The sequence below is a fragment of the Triturus cristatus genome, chromosome 7 (assembly GCF_964204655.1).
Source record: "Triturus cristatus chromosome 7, aTriCri1.1, whole genome shotgun sequence".
In the NCBI taxonomy this organism is placed as follows: Eukaryota; Metazoa; Chordata; class Amphibia; order Caudata; family Salamandridae; genus Triturus; species Triturus cristatus.
This window is the reverse complement of record NC_140590.1, coordinates 1,544,260,127-1,544,282,438: the sequence shown is the minus strand read 5'-3', so window position 1 is coordinate 1,544,282,438 and position 22,312 is coordinate 1,544,260,127. Positions and strand designations below refer to the sequence as shown.

General features: G+C 42.0%; 1 protein-coding gene across 1 annotated transcript in view; it reads right to left on the bottom strand.

The window, feature by feature from the left end:
- Window positions 1–3,832: 3,832 nt before the first annotated feature.
- GDAP1L1 (ganglioside induced differentiation associated protein 1 like 1) overlaps window positions 3,833–22,312 on the bottom strand; it is a 619,148-nt gene continuing 600,668 nt past the window's right edge. The window contains exon 7 of the mRNA XM_085619314.1: window positions 3,833–5,183. Within this exon, the coding sequence (XP_085475440.1) occupies window positions 4,840–5,183 (344 nt within the window). The 3' untranslated portion in view covers window positions 3,833–4,839. The remainder of the gene's footprint in view (window positions 5,184–22,312) is intronic.

The window sequence follows — 22,312 nt, the reverse complement described above, 5'->3', positions numbered from 1 at the left end:
ACATAGATGAAGAAACACTTCGACTTATAAAATAGCCAGACTTATTTACTTTGCTACTACTTGTTTCTTGATTTTTAATAGTTTTGTGTGTGAATAGCAAAGACCTAGTAGTCATGTACATTTAAAGTATTTTCCAGATACTGACCACACTGTTCTATATGTAGGCCCGTTCCCTTAGAGTTACCTCTTGTTTACCCACATTCCATATTATTTCACTAATATTAGGTGATCATGCTATCCAACAAAAATCAAATCTCAACACAAACACTGTTGGCGTGTCATTATTTGCGTCTGCAGCCTGCATGTTGTTTTGTGAACTCATTGATCTGTAGCACTGGTAGAATCTTCCAGCAACCAGTGCACCTCTCCTAAATATGTTTTTATCTGGTCTCACACCCTTATCTTCAAGTACATGCTGCCCCCCGATGTTGCATCCTATCATTGACTTTTTTAGATGGCATTTGTAAACTATTTTATAGTGGTCTAGATGCACTCTCGAAAAGGCCTCTCATCAACTCCACTAGATGATTCCTTTGAAGAAGTGATAATATTTCCCTTATTCTTTCTTCAAATAGTAGAAGTGCACTATGGTCCAGTGGAAAACGTGGAGTAGCAGTTGGAAATGGATTTGACAATTGAGATGTTGCACGTTTATCTGATACTTCTCTAACACTGCAGCAAATTCGTTATTGTGAGACACCACGCGAAAGGTGAACCATTAAAATACTGGAGACTTTATCGAGCAAAAATAAAAGTCCAAAGGCAATTTGCGGATAGAGTACAAGAGTGTTAATAAATAGAAACTCCTGCCAGTAAAAAAAAAGTATACCACAGCAGCTGCATTGACCCAAGTGAGGAGGCAACAATTGGCTAAATTAAATGGCTCTCCTTGCACCTCCTCAGAATGTGGGGTCCATAGCTAGTGTGTTGTTGTCATATTAGTAATGGAACTCGGTCATGAAAAGAGCTTTGTGTGTGAGAAGAAGTTGGGAGTTTGTGCTGTCAGTGACTGCTACACTGGTGAATATCTTACATTGCATTGCTGTTATTTCCATCTGTCAATCACAAATGTTGGGTTCACCGGGGCATGAAGGTGACTCCTTTCTCAATTTATTTTGGACAGTTGCTCTCCCCCATAGATGGGATACAATTACAAGGTTTACTTACCCAAGCTCTACTGAGGGAGAAGACCTTGATGAAAGCCAGCTCCTCTGATTTGGCGTCCTAGTGACTGGCTATAAAGTGCAAACCAAGGCTTGGGAATCCAGATTAGCTTGCAACAAAAAAGTAACCTAGGAAGAAATGTTCTGGGAAATCTTATTATTTGCTGCATGATTAGCAGAGGTAGAGGAGAGACACTGCGAATTGTCAGTTTTAGTGTATTTAATTCGCATTTCAGTTAACATTAATTCACCAGATTTATTCTGGTGTGAAGGAGAGTGGGAAGAAGGGTGTTTCTTCTCCATTGTATGGGCCACTCATTCCGTGCCCATACTTGCAATAACTGAGCTGCTACAATCCATACTACGCAAAGACACTTTTAGCTGCACAGAGACAGATATTTCATTTTGCCAGAACAGCAGAGACCATGCCAGTGAATGGGTAATGACCTACTATTCACCTGCCTGGGACAGTCACTACTTAGAAATAGATAACAGTCCCACAGAGCCATCCTGGCAACATGTGCTTTTGGCAACCAGACATTGAAAGACAATTCCTAGAAACATAGACTTGAAACTCCTTTTCCTACCACTGTGTGTATGCAACTTATCTTGCATCCTGGTTTTCCCACATCTTGGAAGTTTCTTTAGCTTTCATCAGCCTTCAATATCTGATACCATAAGAATCTATTGGCTTGCAGGCCGGATGAGCAAGATGAGTCCATAAAATGTGTTAATGGGGCTTCTTCCTATGCAGCCTTGTCCTTATGTCGCCGACGAACAGCTGTAAATAGACGTCTCTATTGTGTGATCAGCAGCTAACCCATCCTCCCATGCCAATTGTGAGGATAACTCTCAAACTGTCTACTTTTCTGCAAGTTCACTTACTCTCTTGCACAAAAAATAGAAGAGTGTATCTATAGTGTATGAAAAATCAAGACACAAGATGGAGTTGTATACATTTATGGCGGAATCTTACCATTTTAGTAATGCTGATGTGTCCATTTCGGTACAAAAGGGGGTGGTGATGGACGGAGCATCAGAACCAATCAAACACTCACACCCAGTCAACAGATCTGGGTTTGATCCATCACCGTTCTTTAGCCCATGAGGCACAGGGTCAGACTGATTTGCATATGGCCATGTCTGAACTGGGGTGGCAGAGTGGGCTAAAGAACGGTGATGGATCAAACCCAGATCTGTTGACTGGTGTGAGTGTTTGATTGGTTCTGATGCTCCGTCCATCATCACCACCCCCTTTTGTACTGCTTTGTTCGCCATAAGTTGGCAGGGTATGCTCAGACGCGAGTCCCTTGCTCACTTTGCCACTGGATTCAAGCAAGCCTGGCTGAAGACGGCTGAAATGCCAGAAACCGGTCCTAGGAAGCTTGTTTCCGGTCCAGGGAAGACATGGCTTGGCAGTTCGGGCTGGACTGTTCCCATGAGACACAGGGTCAGACTGATTTGCATATGGCCATGTCTGAACTGGGGTGGCAGAGTGGGCTAAAGAACGGTGATGGATCAAACTCAGATCTGTTGACGGGGTGTGAGTGTTTGATTGGTTCTGATGCTCCGTCCATCACCACCCCCTTTTGTACCGATGTGTCCATTGCAGTAGATCATTTTCTTCTATTACAGGATAGATCAAGTTCATTAGGAACAACAAAGGTGTAATTCCATTCGTCTGATGCAGTGTTGCACCTTACTAACATGGCAGTGTACATGCTGCTGTTTATACACACACGTACTGCTGGAGCATTGGTATTTTCGGCAGCTTGAATCACACACCACTTTTTGGTCAATTACTGGCATATACATAGAAATCGTTTTTTGATATTCTCAATCAAAGTTGCTTTTTGTGTGACTTATCTATATTGATACTTGCAGTATACTGAGATCTAACTCATACTGAAAACATTTGCCTGCTCAGTACACCCCATACATTGGATGAATTTGTTTTAATGCATGGGTGTGATTCAAACAGAAGCCTTGCGCCAACGCAGACACCCTTGCGTCATGTTGCATGGGGGCCTGAATTGCAGAGATAATTGTTTTTGTGCAGGAAGGAACACCTTCCTGCACAAAATCAATAATTGATGGCATTTTCCTCTTTCTATGCGTGCTGCAGTAGGCAGCCCACAAAGAAAGAGGAAAAAACTCAGAGAAATAAAAGTGTTTCTCCTTGTTGCGACACTGGGGAGGTGTAGGATTCTGACGCATTCCCAGCTTTACAAAACATAGAAAATCTGGGAATGCGTCAAGTTCCATGGATGTTGTGTGGGAACAGCAACACCCATGGAACGCCCCTTTCACGCATCGTAATGTGTGAAAGGGGCTCATATTTACAAGTCCATGAAAAGTCATGCAGCGTCCCTTTACGTGGCCTAGTAAATATGGGCAAGCCCATTGCGCTTCCGGATGTAAAAAAAAGTGACACACCAGTGGCACAATGGACTTGTAAATGAGGCCCTAAATGCGTACAATGCTTTTTTGGGTCATGATTGAATAGTACAATAACAGGCATCAGTGATTGCTGTCTCAGATACTTTAGACATTTCTATGTAGGAAATTATACAGATTTAATGGGAAATGTTGTACCTGTGAAAAGTCCGCCACCAAATACCATACTTGCAAGTTTATGAAAAACAGAGAAAATAGCCTGAAACAGATTTAGAAGCTTAATGTGTTTATCCCACCAGGTGATTTATTTTGTATCTCTTTAACTTTCCAGTTATGGCAAAAGTGGAAATCAATGTCTTTGCACATGCAAAAGGCACAAGAAAGTGTTAAATTAAGTGAATAAATATGAAAACATTAAGACAACATGGTAAAGGATCTGTGAATTCGTGTCCTGATATTGTCACATGAAGACGCATGCTTAAAAGTAAGCCTCCTTTCTGAGTGATGGAAGAACAATTCCGTGAAATGCATATACATAGAAACAGCATACAAATAAATGAATAAGTTAACTCCTTAAAATGAAGTCTGTTCTCAATTGAATAGGCCTAATTTCCATTTTTAAAAAAGACAAAACCAAACAGAAGGCTAATACATTATAAAAACTGCTCATTATAAAATATTTAATTTGATGAAAATAATAGAAAAAGTGATTGTTGATGTGATAAGACTATGCAAATTCAAATCTAATTTCAGCGACAATTAAGCCATTGTTGGTGTTCTCCACATGTCCACGAAATGTCCCGTTATTGTGCTCTCACTCTTTTTCTTTTAACAATATATAGTTGATTGGGACAGTCCAATAATAGAAGACCTTCAACCTGCCTTGCTGAAATAAAGAATTTGAATACACAGGGCAGGAAGAATCATTACACTTACCTTGAAAATTATACTTTTTGTGATCTTTTAAAGAAATACATTGAATTGCTATGTGGACAATATTTCAATTCAGATCAACTTTTTCCCTCAATTTTTGTTGAATAGGATATTCATAATTAGAAAATAAAGCAGATCATTCACCAGTCAATTTTTTTTTTACCTAAAAAAAAGGCGCTTACAATTTGATTATTTCTTCAGTATAAGTCCTACTTCTATGTTGTGGAATGTTTACATTAACAATATAATTATTTGTATAATTTTAACTTTTTTTCAAATTTCATTACTGTCACTTGGCTTCATGATTTCACAGCACAGACACCAAACTAACATCAAACATCCGTCATTAGATGTATTTTTTCTTTAGATACCAATAGGCAAAGTATCCCATGCCTCCCAGCGATCCCATGAGGAAGGAGGCTCCAAAGAAGGAGGGAGGTTTCCTCTTCACCATTCGGAAGGCATTAGGTAACACTGCAGAAAGGAGTGTGGTGTGTATGTCTCCTAACACTTTTCTGAATGCGTATCGTTTTTGTACTCTGTCGAAGAAGGACTGCAAGTTAGGTCTGCTTCCATCTTCCCAATACTTTTTAGAAAGTCCGAGGAATTTGAGTCGATGTAAAGTGGCTCCCAGTAGAATATCAGCTAGAGTAAAAACATGTCCACATAGCCATAGTTCACATTTTTGTCCTGTGGAGTTAAAAGAGTACAAGTTAAAAAAGAAACTCAAGCTGATATTAACATACAATCTCATTTCTGAAATATGAAATGGTACTAACATAAAATGTAGTATGGTTGCTTTAGGTGCCCCCCCCCTCATTAAATCTAGTTTATGCCAATGGTTTGCATCACAGAATACCAATCCAGAATCCAGATTGTCATGGCAAGACACCTCCTACATGTAAAGCCTCATCTCCTTTATACTGAAGACCGTCCACCAGTTTCCTGTTGCTAAATGGTTCAGTTTAAAAATTGTATGCAGTAGACAAAAGGAAATAAATGAAACTGCTGAAGCTTAAGAGATACTCACAGAAAAGGATGTTGTGTCCCAGACTGGCAACCCAAATAATCATTACCCCCTACAAGATAAAAATGCTGGTGGCACATCTTTCAATCTAACCTGATAAATTATGGAAGCCCCTTTCAGCAAGATTACAAGCCACTGATAACCAGAATCTGGTAGAATCCCATTTCTAAAACGAATATTACACAACACCTATAACTGAGCCAAAATGAAAACCCTGCAAAATCAAACAGACAAGACACCAGCCAGAGAAGAAACCATTGAAATAACCATAATCATACAACAGTAGGCATGAGTAAATAACAAAAGGCTAGTCGCCAACGTCCTGAAGAGTACTGTTGTTTGAGTACAATCAAATTTCTTGTAGTCCTGTGAGAAAATGTGAGATCCTAATTGTTATAATTTTACACCATGCATTACCTGCACCATTAGTTGTAAATGAGGTTCTGCTAGAATATACTCGAGCTACATGGTGTACATGAATATTTTCTCCCTAAATCACAGTTTTAATTTCTTACTAAGCACAATTCCATGCAGAAGCATTAAACATCCATGTTCACTAGACTATAACACTGCATCTTCAATTCTATATAACAAATCCTTTCCCAAAAATCCTAGTGCTAAAAAAAACATGAATGGCACAAAAATGTAGGGGCATATTAACAAGGGCCGCGATAAATATCGCAAAGCGCGCTTAGCACTTGCATATTTATCACCGGCTATCTCTGGAATGTATCGCCCGGTTAGCGCTTTATCAACAACGCGCATCGCCGAGACGATAAAAATTCCATAGATAGTGTGGATATCGCCATTTTCCATGGTGGAAAACGGCGATATCCTAGATGATAGGGCCTGTGGTCTTAGCCACAGAATCCACCCCCCATGTTAAGTATGCCTTAGTAAGGAATTTACCAGACGTTAAATTCCTGCATTAAGGCATACTTAACGCGATTTAAATAATTGCTACCCTTCCTTGTTAATATCGCGAAGCTGCCTTCGCGATATTTTCCCTGGTTGGTTTCACAGACACGCTTACTTTGCATCTAATTAGTGATGCAAAGTTAGGCATGCTGGAAACGGGTGCTAAGTCAGCAAAACACGCGATAGCGTGTCTTTGCTGATAAGGCGATAAAATTATCGCCGCTTTTCGGATGAAATCGGCCGCAAAAGCGGCGATAATTTTATAGCGCCGCCTTGTTAATATGCCCCGAATTGTCTATACACAATGTAGTATACATGTGCATGACTGTTGGACCTGGACCTCTTGCCAGGGTCAGGCCAAACTTACTGCCTTCCCTCCTTCCTTTGCTGAACCCGTTTTTGTTGGCTTTTAGGACTCTGTGCACTTTACTACTGCTAACCAGTGCTAATGTGCTTTTGTTCTCTTGTTCAAACATGGTAAAATTGGCCTACAACCCATTGGCACATTTAATTTACTTATAGGTCACTAGTAAATGGTACTACATGTACCCAGGGCCTGTAAATTAAATGCTACTAGTGGGCCTACAGCACTCATTGTGCCACATACTAAAGTAGTCTTTTAAAGCACATCTCAGACCTGCCACTGCAGCCTGTAGTGCAGTTTTAAACTGCCATTTCAAAGTGGCAAAAAAACCTTTGCTATGCCTAACCTCCCTTTTAAATTTATCGAAGCAACCCTTAGGGTATGCCCTAACGGCTCATAGGGCAGTGTGTGTTGTATTTAAAAAGTAAGACATGTGTGTTGAAGTTTTTCATGTACTAACATTGAAAAACACCTAAAGTAATGTTTCACTGTTGCAAAGCCTGTCTTTTCAATTGACTAACACTGGGTTACCTTATTACATTTAATTAGTGATAACTTTGGATCGTAAGCAGATATAGATATGCTGTTTACATTCAAATGCATTGTAATTTAAACTATCCTCTCTAATGGTAACATTGCATTTTAAGTCACAAGTTTGAAAATGCCACCTTTAGAAAGCTGCCATTTTCCTATCCCAACCATTTGTCCCTTCTGCCAGTGTCCCAGGTCGCATAACTGTTAATGGCTTGGTTGTTGAGGTTTGTGTATTCCTTTCAGACAGTGACACAAAGGGGGCTTAGATGGGGACAGGAGGGGCCATCCTGACAGGATGACCGGGAGAAGCTGCACCCAGCCCACTTGTACATCAAAGGTCTCTGTCTCACAGAAGTACAAAGGAATCTGACACCTAGCCTGCCCTCTTCTTTGTCATCCCAGAAAGATTGGAGCTTTGGCAGGGAAGGGGAATAACTTTCTAGAACCAGATGTGGGGGTAGGACAGGGTGTCCCCCCAAACACAAAGGCTGGCACCACATATAAATATTGGACATCTAGAGCCACTCATCAGAACACTCCTGGACCTGTGGACATTACAGAAGAAAAGCTGCCCTGTTGCTACTGGACTGCCCTGCTGCTGAGAACTGCCTTGCTGTCTGAGAAGGAAGACTGGACCTGATTACATTCATTCCAGCCCAATCTGAGTGACCCCAAGGGTCAGTTGGCTGACCTCCTGTTTGAACTACAGGGACAGAACAAGTTCCAGAAGCCTACCTCCAACTGCCCAGCTGACCTTCTTCAACTGGATCTACCTGGACCTGCAACTGGACCTGTCTAAGCAGCACTGCTTGTCTCAGCCAGAGTGAGCTCCTGATGCCTAAGAGGTGCCTCCCTGGTCCTGGACCCTTGGCTGGCATCAGTGTGAGCTGCTCCTAAAAGGAAAACATGACATCTTGAAGTTTGGGCTCATCGTGACCATAAACAAGCCTGTTCACCCTAAGTCTCTGCCACCATTGACGACCGCCAATGCGAAGCTCTGGTGAAGCCTGGTCTTCATGCTACAGGAACCACAAGCCGTGCTAGATCTGCACTACTCGCTCCAGCAATGACAGCTCACGGTAACCTCCAACATGAAACTCCAGCAAAGACCATCTTCAACGTCCGACCAGCTCTTCGTTCTACAGTGACACTGCCTGACCTGCTATTTGGACTGTAGCAAAAAACATCCATGACACTCTCCCTGTTCTTCTCACCCTCTTTTACCACGAATGGAATTCTTCGAGGCAGACTGTGAGATCGTAATATTTTCAACAGGACTAACCAGGTCCCTGTATCCGACCCGTGCTCCATCACAGTCGTCCTGAACTTATAACTTTTCCTGAGTCTAGCTTGACAAGATAAACGCAAGTGGCGTTTTGTGCTTTTATGCACTATTTTCCCAAAAACCTTTAAAATTGCATGCTTCTAGTTCTACTGATTGCATCATTGTTGATCTGGTATCATTTTAATTATTGAAATGTACTCTATTTTTCTAAATTGGTTTGTGTAAGGAAATTATGCTTTTTTCATGAACTTTCCCAATGTTTTGGTTTGATGCCTCTGGTTTTTCAACTTTGAGAGTGCAATGAGGCCTGTTAGCCAGACCTCAGTGCCAGTGCTCTGACCCTTTAAAGTAAATGTGTGATTGGCTTACACTCAATTGCCATAAAGTAACTTACTTATAATTACCTAGTATATGGTACCATGGGGGTACCCTGGCTCTGTAAGTTAAAGTATCCCACAGGGCCTGCAACACATATTGTGCCACCCTGAGTGTGACAAAATAATGCGTGCCTCCCAGCATGCCACTGCAGCATGGAAGAGCAGTTTAAACTGCTAACTCGACTTTGCTATTTCAACCAATGGCAAAGCTCAAACCTCCCCTTTTAATATATATATGGGAGTCACCCCTAGGTTTGGCCTATTAAGTCCTAAGGCAGGGTTCTGTATATTAAAAAGTAGAACATGTATTTTATATGCCCTAGCAGTCAAAACCCCAAATTGTCATTTTTACTGTGGAAAGAATAGTAGCCCCATTGGCGAGTACAGAGTTAAAGGCTGACAGAACAGCTGGGCTGACTTCTGAATGGGTCAAATAAAGTTGGTACTTCAAGATATCAATCATTCAATTAAACTTGACGTGATGCACAAGTTGAATTTAATGTAAATTTTGAGTATATTCAACTTTTAGAAAGTTGCCACTCTGTTGCCCAAGTTTTCCAGTGGCCATTGGCAGATGCTGGCCACAGGATAGCTTTTCTGCCCTTCTGGGAGAGATTTTAATTACTCCTGGGAAAGGACACAATAGTGGTCTGCCATTAGAAGAGGTGTTACCTGTCCCTGGCAGGAAGTCACACAGGGTGTTAGCCCAAAAGGAGAGCTTCCAAGGCGGAGCTGCCTTTGAGGGACAAATGGTGACCAAAATTGAGAGGTGCTTCTCTTTTCTTCTGGTGCACTGGCATCGAGGACAGAGGAAAAAACTGTTGCCAAACCAGTTTTCCAACGGGCGGGTAGCTGTTAGGTAGCCACACCTCTAAGGTGGGCTACCAAGCTCCACACACTGAGAGAAAGGTTCAGCCATGTTGGGAGTGGGCAGAACAATGCACTCTGAAATAGGTAGTTGCCACACACTGCAGGACGTCATCATTATGCGGAAAGGGATCTGGTAGACCATTGGCTAGTGACCACTTGATCCCTAAAGGGCACTTTTTGGGTATAAATATGGCATCCCTGGCACCCAGACCTCAGATCATGTCTGGAATGGAAAAGGACCGACGAAAGAGAGCCCTGCTGTTCCCAGGACCTGGCAGCAGACGCTACACCGAAGGCTAGACTATACTTGCTGCTCATTGAGACAGCAAAGAGAGGACTGTGCCTGTGGTGCCTGGCTCATGGAAATTTCATGCCTGAGCCCCGTACAGAAGAGGTGAACTCCAAGAGTCAGTTGGCTGACTTCCTGTTACAGCACCAGGGCCACAAAAGCTGAAGTAGCCCATCTGGCAAGTCAGTAGCCACAATCACTTGACTGGCAACGTGCAGCCTGGGAGACTGAGTACAGATGCTGAAAAGTTGCACCTAAGTCTGCTGGACCTGGAATAAGTCATCCAAGTATAATGCGGTCGCCCAACACGGACTCTAACCTTCACCAAAATGAACTGCTGGTTTCGCTGTGACTGGAGACCAGTAGTCCACTGGCAACTAGACTTTTGCTGGACCAAAGAGGACTTCGAGGGACATCGACCCCTGTGGGCCAAAGTCACCACACCTGCACAGTGGACTGAGGAATAGCCCCAGGAAGACCCCGTTTACTGCTTAGCATTCTAAGCATCCTACAGCATCTTCAGCATCCTGTATCCCTTGCATCTGGACCACTCCATGGAAGTCTATGGTGGTCCGGCCATAGATTTGGAACTGGGCTGGAGACTGCTTTGGTGGCAAGGTAACTGTCCTATACCTGATTATTGGCCCCTTTGACCTCCTCCCTGTTGAGGGGCCTTTAACAAGGGAGTGGGCCTTTAATGGCCGGTAGAGCCCACTATGAGGGCTCTAAGGATATTAGAACATTCCGCCCCAGAGAGCAGAATGTTCTAATTGGTAAAAACAAAGGTCTCTCGGAGCCCAAGGGAATTTAAATCCCCTCAAGCCCCGAGGTGCATTTGTTCACAGCAGGAGCTGTGAATGAAAAACAAAATTAGAATGTTGTTCTGTGGGCTTCTACCGGCCCGTAGAAGCTCAGAGCACTCCATTGTCTGCAATGGAGTGCTCAAAATTCTAATGTTCTAATACTGTTTGTATGCTGCATAAATTCTTTACACATTGCCTCTAAGCTAAGTCTGATTGCCTTTGAGCCGAGTGCCGGAGGATTAAGCAGAGGTTAATTTAGTGTCTTTTGAGGTTCTCCCTGACAAGGATTGTGGTTGTTGCCAGAGTGGGGCTTCCACCTCTCTCAACCACCTGCACAATATCTCACTAATATTCATGAGAAAAATATTTAAATTTGCATGAAACAAAATAAAACAGAAGGGGATATTTACAATGAAAGGGCCCAGCGTGGCTCCGCAAGCAATTTTGCTGTGCCGAGCTGCGTCATTTAAAAAATGCTGGGATGCACCATATTTACAAGAATACAGCGCACCCCTGTGTTCTCCCTTGCGCCGGCTCTAAAACAGCAGCCGTGCGCCAATGCAGGCACCCTTGCACCTTGGTGCAAGGGTGCTTGTGTTCCAGGGATTATTGTGTTTGTACAGGAAGTGACAATAATGGTGTTTGGCTTGTTCTATGTGTGCTGCAGAATGCAGCAGATTGAAATAGCAAACAATGAGGACAAATTAAAGTATTTCTCCTCATTGCACCACTATAATGCGCCACTTTATTGCCTCCTCTTGAAAGGCGTTAGTTCCCTCCTTACCAATCCGTGTAAATCTGGGGCAGTGTCAAAAAGCCATGGGTGTTGCATGGGAAAACCCACATCAACACCCATGACACACCCCTTAAAAGCAGAATATTGCATGAAAGAGGACCATATTTACAAGGCTGTGTAAAGCCATGCAAAGTGGCTTTGTGTGGCCTTGTAAATATGGGCCAGCATACCGCGCCACCAGAGCGTAAAGCAAAATTACGCTACAATGGCACTAGGGGCTTTTAAATATGCCCCAGACTGTCTAAATTGAACCTTGTATTTTGACTAATCACTACTAGTCCGAATTGTATTTCAGAACCTTGTCAGCTGTTGTAAATGTTTTATAAATACCCATCCCAAATCAAGTCTTAAGACCCTTTAAGGTGCTAATAGATGGAAGCCTTATAAGTGGCCCCAGATACCTTTTAGTGTCAATGAAATTCAAAAAGGAAATGAACATAAGACAGGCATTTTCCAACTACACTCCCAGGACCTGGAACAACTTCCCATACCCTCCTGCAGGTCACAAATGAACTGAATGCCCACCAAATGAAATAACCCTACCGCCCTATACAATAAGAACCAGTTCCCATGACTAATCCTGCCTGTTTTACATGATCACACATCTTAACACAAGGCTCACATCCCCTGTTCTGCGATGTGTTGTTCTCCAGTTAGATTTGCATTCTACAAATAAGACTACGGGGCATATTTACAAAAACAAATGGCAGAGTGCGGTGTAGCTCCAAAATTGCTATCGCCTTGCAAAAATAATAAAAATTAGAAAAAATAAAGCTGGGGTGGAAGGGGAGGGGTGAAGTAGCAACAGAGGAGCGGGGAAGGGATTGGCCAGATAATGCGGTACAGCTATTGTGCAAAAAACATTTTTAAATTATAAAAATCTTTTTTTTTAAACCAATGTTGCTGGGACTAGAAGAAAATAGGTAAGGTAGCAGCAGATAAGTAGGTTGTGAGGCTGTTGATGAGGAGGCGGGCACAAGAGAGTGATGGAGGAAGGCCATCCACTCCCATGATGTTCTAAAAACAAATGAAATCAATAGTTCCTTCGGGTCAGCCTGGAAGGATACAACTCGACGATTCAAAAGGATGATAAATGAGCTATTCTCAAAGGCAGGTCTTAAGCCAAAAATAGGGAAGAAAGCCATCAAATGAGGAGCATCAAACTGAGAAAGATACAAAATGTATCCAATGATAAGCAAGGAGCAGACACAAAGGGGCATATTTACAAGGCCCGTGCACCACTGAAGCGTCACTTTTTGCAACGCTCTGGTGGCGCTGTGTCCTGATCCATACAAGGCAGCTCTAAGCTACTTTGCATGGCTTAACGCGGCCTTGTAAATATCGTTCTGTTTGACAGTTTTCTGCATTAAAGGGGCATGCAACGGGTATTGCTGTGGGCGTTCCCAGCACAACCCATGGCTTTTTCACACAGCCCCAGATTTACAAGGAATTTTAAATCTGAGGCAGCACCAAAAACTTACACCACCCCAGGGAAGGCATAAGGGTGGTGCAATAAGGAGAAATACTTTTATTTCTCCTTGTTTTTTGCCCTTTCTATGTGTCCTGCATCCAGCACCACACATACAAGGAGCAACGCACCATTAATTATTGTTTTCGTGCAGGAAGGTATCCCTTCCCGCACAAAAACAATCACCCTTACAACGCAGGCACCCTTGCACCATGGCGCAGGGGGGCTTGTGTTGGTGCACGGCAGTCCATTGTGCACCAAACCAGGGGAAAGGGACAGGAACATGCCGTATTTCATAGATGCACGCATTCCTGCCTTTTTCTTTTGACGCAGGGCAGCGCAGCAAGATACTTTGTGGCTCTGCCCTTCGCCAAAACCTCATAAATGAGGCCCAAAGTCCACAGCTAAAGCGGTATGTTAGAGAGACCTTAAAGTAGTTCCTGGAGTTCAGCCGTGGAAGTATACAACTCATCCAATTAAAACGATGCCAAAGAAGCTATGCTCCAGTAGTGGGACAAAAACAAGAACAGACATTGATCGACTTGCAAAAAAATAGAAATTCATTCAATTTTTTTAAACCTGCTAGATGTATAATTAAATAATAACAATGAGACAGGAGCTGTTTGCCTCATGGGCTGGCCTAACAGTTGTTGCTGGTTCTTTATTTCGTGATTTGTCACATGATGCACACGTTAGTGTTTGTCAATACAGTCTAACTGCGAGGACCAAGTACCATGGTCCTGCGCTATTCGAAGTGCCAACAATTAAAAAAAAACAACACAGGATAACCACTAGAGAACAGAGAGCATTTTGATGTTACATTTACTACACTCGCTTGAAATGAACCAGATACAGTATGATAAGGTCCTGGTGCTGAATGACATAATATACACAAGGGGGCGCTAATGTCATTTTTTTACGGAAAATGCTTTTGCCTTTTTCCACCATATCATGAATTGAGCAAAGGTTGCGTTTGTGGTTTAGAGCAGGCCTGCACATCAGGAAGGAGCTTTTTTTGCAACCGATTTTTAACAGCCACTGTTGTTTTTTTTTAAAAAAAGTAATAGTTCGGCATACAAGGGCGTCTGAGAAAAAAAAGAGGTACTATGAGTTTTTCAATGTTTAATTCCTAAAATCAGTAGTACGCGAACGTCACATTTGTAATCAATTCCACGTTTAAATTGTTTCAAACACTCTTTTGAACAGTATTAGGGGAGTAAAGTATACCAGCCCAAATTAGCATCGATACATTTTATCATCGATCGATACATTTTGGCATTGATAAATTTTGAACAGTTTGTAAATCAGTCAAACATATGTGGTGAATTTACATATGATATTGTAAGAATAATATGCACAAGGCGCCTAGCCTTGCAGCGGATGTCTTATTTCACTGATTATGGCCATCTTCCTCCTCCCCTGCCCTCACAGTTTGTGGTGTAGTGCCTTGCCTCGGACTCCTTCATTCCAATCACAGAAAGAGACATACCTCTACTTCTAATTTAAGCACCACGAACTGCCTGCACCAAAACTCTCCTGCTCGTCTTTTCCTGCTGCCCCTTTGCACAGACACTAATAACCCTGTCGATGCCAAGCTCTACATCGAGTTTATGTTTGGTTTTCAGCAGCAGCGGCTGGCAAGTAGTCAGAGTGGCGTGGAGGGCGGGCAAATGTGTGATTGGTGAGCGCATGCCTGCAAGGTGAGTGGTAAGTGAAAATAAAAAGAAATAACCACTTACATTCTCACTCCCTCTGTGTTCTGCTCTGTCTTCAGCGAATTCTCCTAACCAATCCTGATGCTGCTCTCACCAGAATGAGAGCAGCGCCAGGATTGGAGGGAGTCTTGCGCTTGATCTAGCCCAGCTGTCATAAGACAGCTAGGTTAGAGAAGTGTAAAATGTGCATGTCTGGCTGGCCGTCACAAGACGGCCAGATAAACACAATGCACACTTTAAATTGAAGTGCACAGCGCAATGTTGCCATTCAGCAGCAATGGCCCCGCCCAGTCCTCACACTTGGTTCAGGACCTAAGGATAAAAAATAAAATGGTAATAAATGTACTTAATTTCCATTTTATTTTTCATCTCTGGGGCTTTCCTGGGGGGCATTTTTGGCAGTGGGGTGACGCTCCACTCTCAGGGAGAAGCTGCCCTGGTTCTCAGTGACCCTCATGACATGACTTGTGGTGAAGGAGACCCAAGTGTGTTTTCCACCTGTTGGCAGTGAAATGATGAAGCCTAAAGCAAGGTGAGTGCTGTAATCATCACTCTTAAAATTGTGCCGGAAGCATTCACTAGTTTGACCATGCTATTATCTTGCAAGATGGCGTTGACCTGGCGAGTCTGTCGCTCAAGTTCTACGTCTGTAGACCAGTCGTTAAGACATTAGCACCAGCGTGTCACTGCTGTTGTGCTGACAGGTCTTCATGGAGTCTCTGAAAGTTCTTTAATTGAAGATCTTCTTTTAGGTACCATATTGTCAACCAAACGTGTTGGCACTATATCCAAAACTTCCCTAATTGACAATGTTTACGGAATAAGTGGTACTTGACTCAGGCTTCCTTCCTAACATTGTTTCTGCCTTTCACACACTACCTCTTTCCCTTCCCTGCATCTCCAAAGGAGGAAGCGTGTCACCCGCTGCTGCCCTTTCAGTCATTTTTTGAGATTTTCTGCATTCTGCAGCACACATAGAAAGAGGTAAATGCCCCAGGATATTGTTTTTGTGCAGTAAGGTGCCCCTTCCTGCACAAAAACCAATTCTGCTTACCACACAGGCACCCTTGCACCATGGTGCAAGGGTGCCTGTGTTGTAAACTCGTCCTCCTCAGGCTCTTTCTGCCCAGGGTCACCAACCTCTTAACTCTTGATTTTTTATACCTCGCGTTACTCACCCCACACCCACCAATGTGCACATTGCTGCCTACTAATCGATTCCATGCATTTCCTTATGCAAGCATCTGAGTACACAATCCCCCAACCTTTGTATTTCTACCACAGAACACCCAGTAGACCCTCATTGTCAACAGACTCCCCTCAATGTCCCAAGCAGCCTCCGTCTCAATTTAAATGCTCCTTGACACTCCCTTTTCAAGACACACACAATAGCTCTACCCACTTCCTTCCCCCCGCTTTGGCTTTAGCCAAGAACCAAGCTCAAAGTCTCATGGGCCACCAAACATTGACCCATCCAGCTATTCTCTAATTTAAATCACTACTTCACTTTCTTCCCTGACTATAAAAGTCTGAATAGCCATATGCAACATCTAATCTGAGCACATCTCCACATACCTTGAGTAGATCAACCAAATCATGCCTTCCCTCCTAGACACTATCTCCTCTCAAACCTATTAGAGCCTGATTACTGAGGCCAAGTACCTGTGGTGAGAGCTGGGATGATAGACCCGGTGAGCAGTATTTCTGTTTCCATACAATACCAAGCAGCATTGTTAAACTTGGTTATAGACTTATATAGGTGGGAAGGGCATGGCTTGGTGGGCACGACAATCTCAATGGATCTGGTTGAGGTGAAGTGATGAGGCTGTGGCTCTATGCTGATTTTGCTCAGTCAAGTATAGTGTTGAAGGTGCCCAGAGTGTGCTCATAGGCTTTGAGATGCTTGTTCGTGAAGGACTTCTTCGACTGATGAAATTCACATTTACCTCAGACCTAAGTAAAAGGATGGTGGATGTCATCTGCGTCCCAATTTTCCCCCAAAGGCTTGCCTACTAGATTGTATTATGTTTGCATTTATATACTCCTTCTTATCCCATATTCTGCAGACTAATTCAGTGACTCCGACCACCTGCTCTGAGCAGGTTGTCAGGGTCCCTGTAGGCAGTCTGTGTCCCTACTCATAGTGGGGGCATTTTTCATCTCTTCTAACATCTATTATTACTTCAATCATACATAAGCCATCACAACCAGCACCCCTGCGAATCTGGATAACAAGCTCACCATCTCTGGTGGCTATTGACACACCCACAGGAGACAAAGAAGTGCAAAAAACGAAAAGCAGCAGGCCTTTTCCATCTATTCACTCAGAATCTGGAACAGCATCCCTGGTTCCATCTGGACTGCCCCAATTCTTCTCCCTCTAATTTAGGAATTCAAGTAATAAGGAAGATGAGGAGGTTCCAAATGGTGAAAGTAGAGATTTAGTTTATTCCAGTAAAATGATCCCATCCATCCAGCAGGAGAAGTCAGGTGCAACTGACGACAAACAGTACAGGCATCACCACACCAAGTTCTATCACCATGGTGCACTTTTAAACATAAGCAATATGTCTGCACTGACTGCAGTAATAAACCTATATGTTAATTAAGCAACTTAAGGATACTACACACCTTCCCCCTATATACACAACAAAAACAAAAAAAATAGAATAAAGAATTACAACTATACAAAAGATAGTGACATGTTATGTGACAACATATGAAAAACATTAAACTTCCAAAATAATCTGGGGATGAATGTGTAAAAAAATTACATCTGAAAATCATTAAACCTCAATGGTAACCTGGTGATCCTTTTTTCTCTTGAATCACTTACAATTTCACCATCCACAGTTGGACTCAATCGGGAAACAACTGAAGAGGGTTTATCTTTACTAACATATAACTTACTGTTTTTGATAACCACCACTCTGTTGAGATTCCAAATCTAGGAATCCTCAGTTTTGATAGCATTGGTCAATACCTTGACTACCCTGTGACGATTCTGAAACAAATCAGATGCTTTCCTACCAATGGGAGCTCTTATCATGACTAAGTCACCAACTTTGACATTGGTGATTTTCACAGCTTCCCTCCGATCATAGTTCACTCAGTGTCTTTATTTTGTCACACTCCTTAAACTTCCAATCATTATCAGAACACCCCCTACCTCTTTTGGACTCCAAAAAGGAGCTACCAAAGTGTTAGCATACCTCCCTTTGAGTAGTTCAAAAGGAGTTCGACCAGTTATGGTATGGGGCGTGACTCTGTATATTTCAACCTTCCTAATGACTTCCTTTTTCCAATCCATACTGTTACTTTTGGCTAAATCAATGGTTTCTTTTAAAACACGGTTGAAGCGTTCCACCATGCCATTGATTTCTGGGTGGTAAAGTGCACACTTTTTATGTTTAATGGAACACTTTAACAAGAACTCCTCCATTTCACAAGAGACCAATTGTGTTCCATTATCAGTCAATAATACTCCAGGTAACCCTTCTCTCCCAAAGACCTCCTTCAGAAACTCAATCACATGCATAGTATCAATACACTTAGTGATTCTTACTGCCGGCCACCTGGAATATAAATCAACCAACACAAACACATAACTCTCACAACCATTTCCACAAATAGGCCTTAAAATATCAAAGGATAATTCTTCCCATGGCTTTTTCCGCCTTTCCCTGATCATCATGGGTTGGACCCTTGATTTCTGACTTTTTTCACTCAGACAACAAGGTATGCAACCCCTCACAAGTCGTTCGACTTGCATGTCCATCCCTGGCCACCAATAAGTAAGTCTTAGTCTCTCCTTGGTCTTGGACATACCAAGATGACCCTCATGTGCCATCACAAGAAGTTCTTCACACAGTGTGGTGGGTGGGACTAGCCTAGTACCTCTAAAAACAAGACCTTCACACTCAGCTAATTCATCTTTCACCACCCAATACTTTTCACACTCACCCTTGACTTTCTTATCCCAACCATTCTTAAGTAGGGAGATCAAATCAAAAAATTCTTTATCCTTAGCACATTCATCTCGCCATCTGTTTTCTTTCATTCCACCAGCTTCAATAGTACAAACCCATTCATTAATATGATCCTCCTCCGGTTCGGCCTTATCCTTTTGTACCACCAATCTTGACAAAGTGTCTGCAACACTATTCCTAGCACCTGGCAAATACTCAACTTTAAAGTTATATCCTTGAAGTGCTACAACCCATTTAGAAATCCTCCCAGAAATGGCATCTATACCTTTTTTGTTAAAAACATGACACAGTGGCTTGTGATCTGTCCTTACTTCAAACTTTACACCCCACAGCAAATTCATGAGTTTCTTTATCGTCCAGTGCACAGCTAATGCCTCTCTTTCTATTACAGAGTAACGCAGTTCCGCACCTCTGAGGCTTCGCGACAAGAACAAAATGACATTCTCAGATTCACCATCTTTCTGCTGTAACACAGCCCCCAAACCTTTCATGCTGGCATCCGTAATAAGTACAGTTCTTTTGGTGGGATCAAAACTTTTTAATTTGGGAGTTTTCTTGAGCATGTTCTTAATTGCAAGAAATTCTTTTTCACAATCATCTGACCAAATGAAATTGACACCCTTGCATAGCAGTTTCCGCATATTCACACACATCCCAGCAAAATCCTTCATGAATTTGCTATAATATTCTGACATTCCAAGAAATGTCATCAATTCTTCCTTATTGCATTGGAGAAGCAAGATCTTGAATGGCACTTACAAGTTCAGCCTTGGGTTGTACACCTTGACCTGAAATGGTATGACCAAGGTAATCTATTGATGACTTTTTAAACTTACATTTGTCAATCCTTACACTAAGATTGTATTCCTGAAATTTCCTAAAGACTTCTCTGAGTATCTTACCATGTTCTTCTTCATTCCTCCCATACACCAGCACGTCATCCTGATAAATCTTTACACCCACAACACCTTTCAAAACCCTCTCTAAGGCTCTCTGAAATACAGAAGCTGCAGACACCAGACCAAATGGTAGTCTAACAAATCTGTATGTCCCAAAGGGCATGATAAAAGCTGTTAGGTCTTTGGACTCATCTTCCAATTTTATCTGATGATAGACAGATTTTAAGTCTACGGTAGAAAAAACACTAGCACCCTGTAAAAGCATCAACATATCAGATATTTTTGGCAAGGGATATTTGTCAATGATAACTTGTTTATTCAATTCTCTTAAATCAATACATAGGTGCAAATTTCGGTTCGATTTGCTTGCGGCTACAACTAGCACCAACCACCTAGTGCCTTCTACCTCCTCAATTATACCATCTTTCTTTAATTTCTCCAGTTCCCCTTTCATCTCATCTCTTATTGACAATGGGACACTGCGGACCTTACAAGCTATTGGAACAGCTCCAGGAATCAATCTTATATTGTGAGCATAGCCTCGTAAACACCCTAATTCTTCTTTAAACACATCCGGAAACTTTCTCTTTAGCAGAGTGGTAAACTCTGCTTCACAATCCTGGGCTGATACATCATTAACCTGAAAATCTTCTCTCAAAATAATAGGTGGATCACTGTTAGGGTCCAACATCACTCCAAGATCTCTCTTGTGAAACCAACTGAGGATGCTGTCCTCCTTGTGTGAAACATATATTTTTCCCGTGGTAAATCTATCTCTGTATTCTATCAGCCCAGTGAAGTACCCTATTAATTTAATAGGTTCACCACCATATCCACAAGGTTTATATCAGCTTTGAGAAGTTTTACTACCTTAGCAAGCTTGTTCATAAAGAACTGTCTTGAAATAATGGTGATTTTTGCTCCCGAGTCAAACAAAACTCTAGTAAGTTCCCCTTCCACCTTTATGTCATCCAGGGGGCCTTTTTTATGATTGTCTGACTCGTTATCACTATCACTGTTGCCGTCGTCTCCGACTGCAAGAACCTTTCCTTTGTTTTTCTTAACCTTGCAAACAGAGGTAAAGTGTTCTACCTTTTTACAAATTGCACAAGTTGACTTATGTCCAGGACATTTCTTATCATTAGCCAAGTGATTCTCGCTTCCACATCTGTAACACTTAAGTTTCAAATCTCTTACATTTATTTTCTGTCCCCTTGCTGTAGTACTCTTCTTAAAGTTTTTTTCTTTAGAATTAATTTTTACAGACTGGACAGCATTGTCTTTATTCTCACGCTTAGTAATTATATCTACACATTTTAAAGAGTGTTCAATCTGCTTGGCAATGGATAATACCTCCTCCAGAGTGGGTTCATCCTTTTGCCAAAGATCACTTCTGACCTTTTCAACACTACACCCCAGCATAAATTGGTCCCTAATTCTTTCCTCCACAAGAGCACCAAATTTACACGAAGACGCTAACTTCCTAAGTGCAGTGACATAATTTTTAACTGATTCTCCTTCATTCTTTGTCCTCCTGCCAAAGTGGTACCATTCTAGAATGGTACTCACCTTAGGTAGATAATGCTTGCCAAGTTTCACAATGCAAATCTCCTATTCATCTAAAGTTTGACCATCTACATCAGGCAGGTGATCAAACACCTCTTGTCCCTCAGAGCAGTGGCAATGAAGGAGGAGAGCTGTTCGTCTTTCGGCACTGAGATTAGTACCACAAACCTTTGCGTACCTCTCAAAAACCTTTTGCAATTTTTGCCATTTGATCGGTGGATCGCCTTGTGTTGAAAGAAAAAATGGGAGTGTTGTCACATTTTGCAAATTGGAAAATGTTCAAAGGTGTCCTGTAAATTGGTGAATTAAAGTAAATAACAAATGTTTTAATTAAGAGAAGGGAGTTGAATAAAGATAAGAGAACACAAATTCTCAAAATGCACCTAATATAGAATAAGCAATAAAGATGACATATACAATGAGAAAGTTATGAGGTTCCTGAAGTGAAATAGATGTCAAAGCACTGCTTATTTGTACAGAGAGAAAAAAAACCAAATATAAAATGTAAAGCAATGACAGCAATGACCATGGTGTTTAAATCTAGCTTAAGGGAAAACAGATTGTTAATAGAAAGCAGAATCACCAAACACCATTAGATGGCACTGTGGTATAAAATATTACAAAGAGTTACTTGTAAAAGTTCGATCGATGGGATGAAGATACAGTATTGAGGCAGAGACTTCAATTCATACTTAAATAATAAACATGAAATTCAGAGGCTGCTGCGTTTCAAAAGGTTGTTGCAGCTTCAATCTCGTCCTTTTTAAAATAATTATCGAGAACCAAAATGGCACCCACGTTACGTTACGCACGCAAACAGCGTTGCGCAGCGTAACGAAGTGACGAAAAGAAAGAACGCTGGGTGAGAAGCTTCCGAAGGACGAAGCTACTGATGGACGTGAAGCGTGGAATCCTCGGA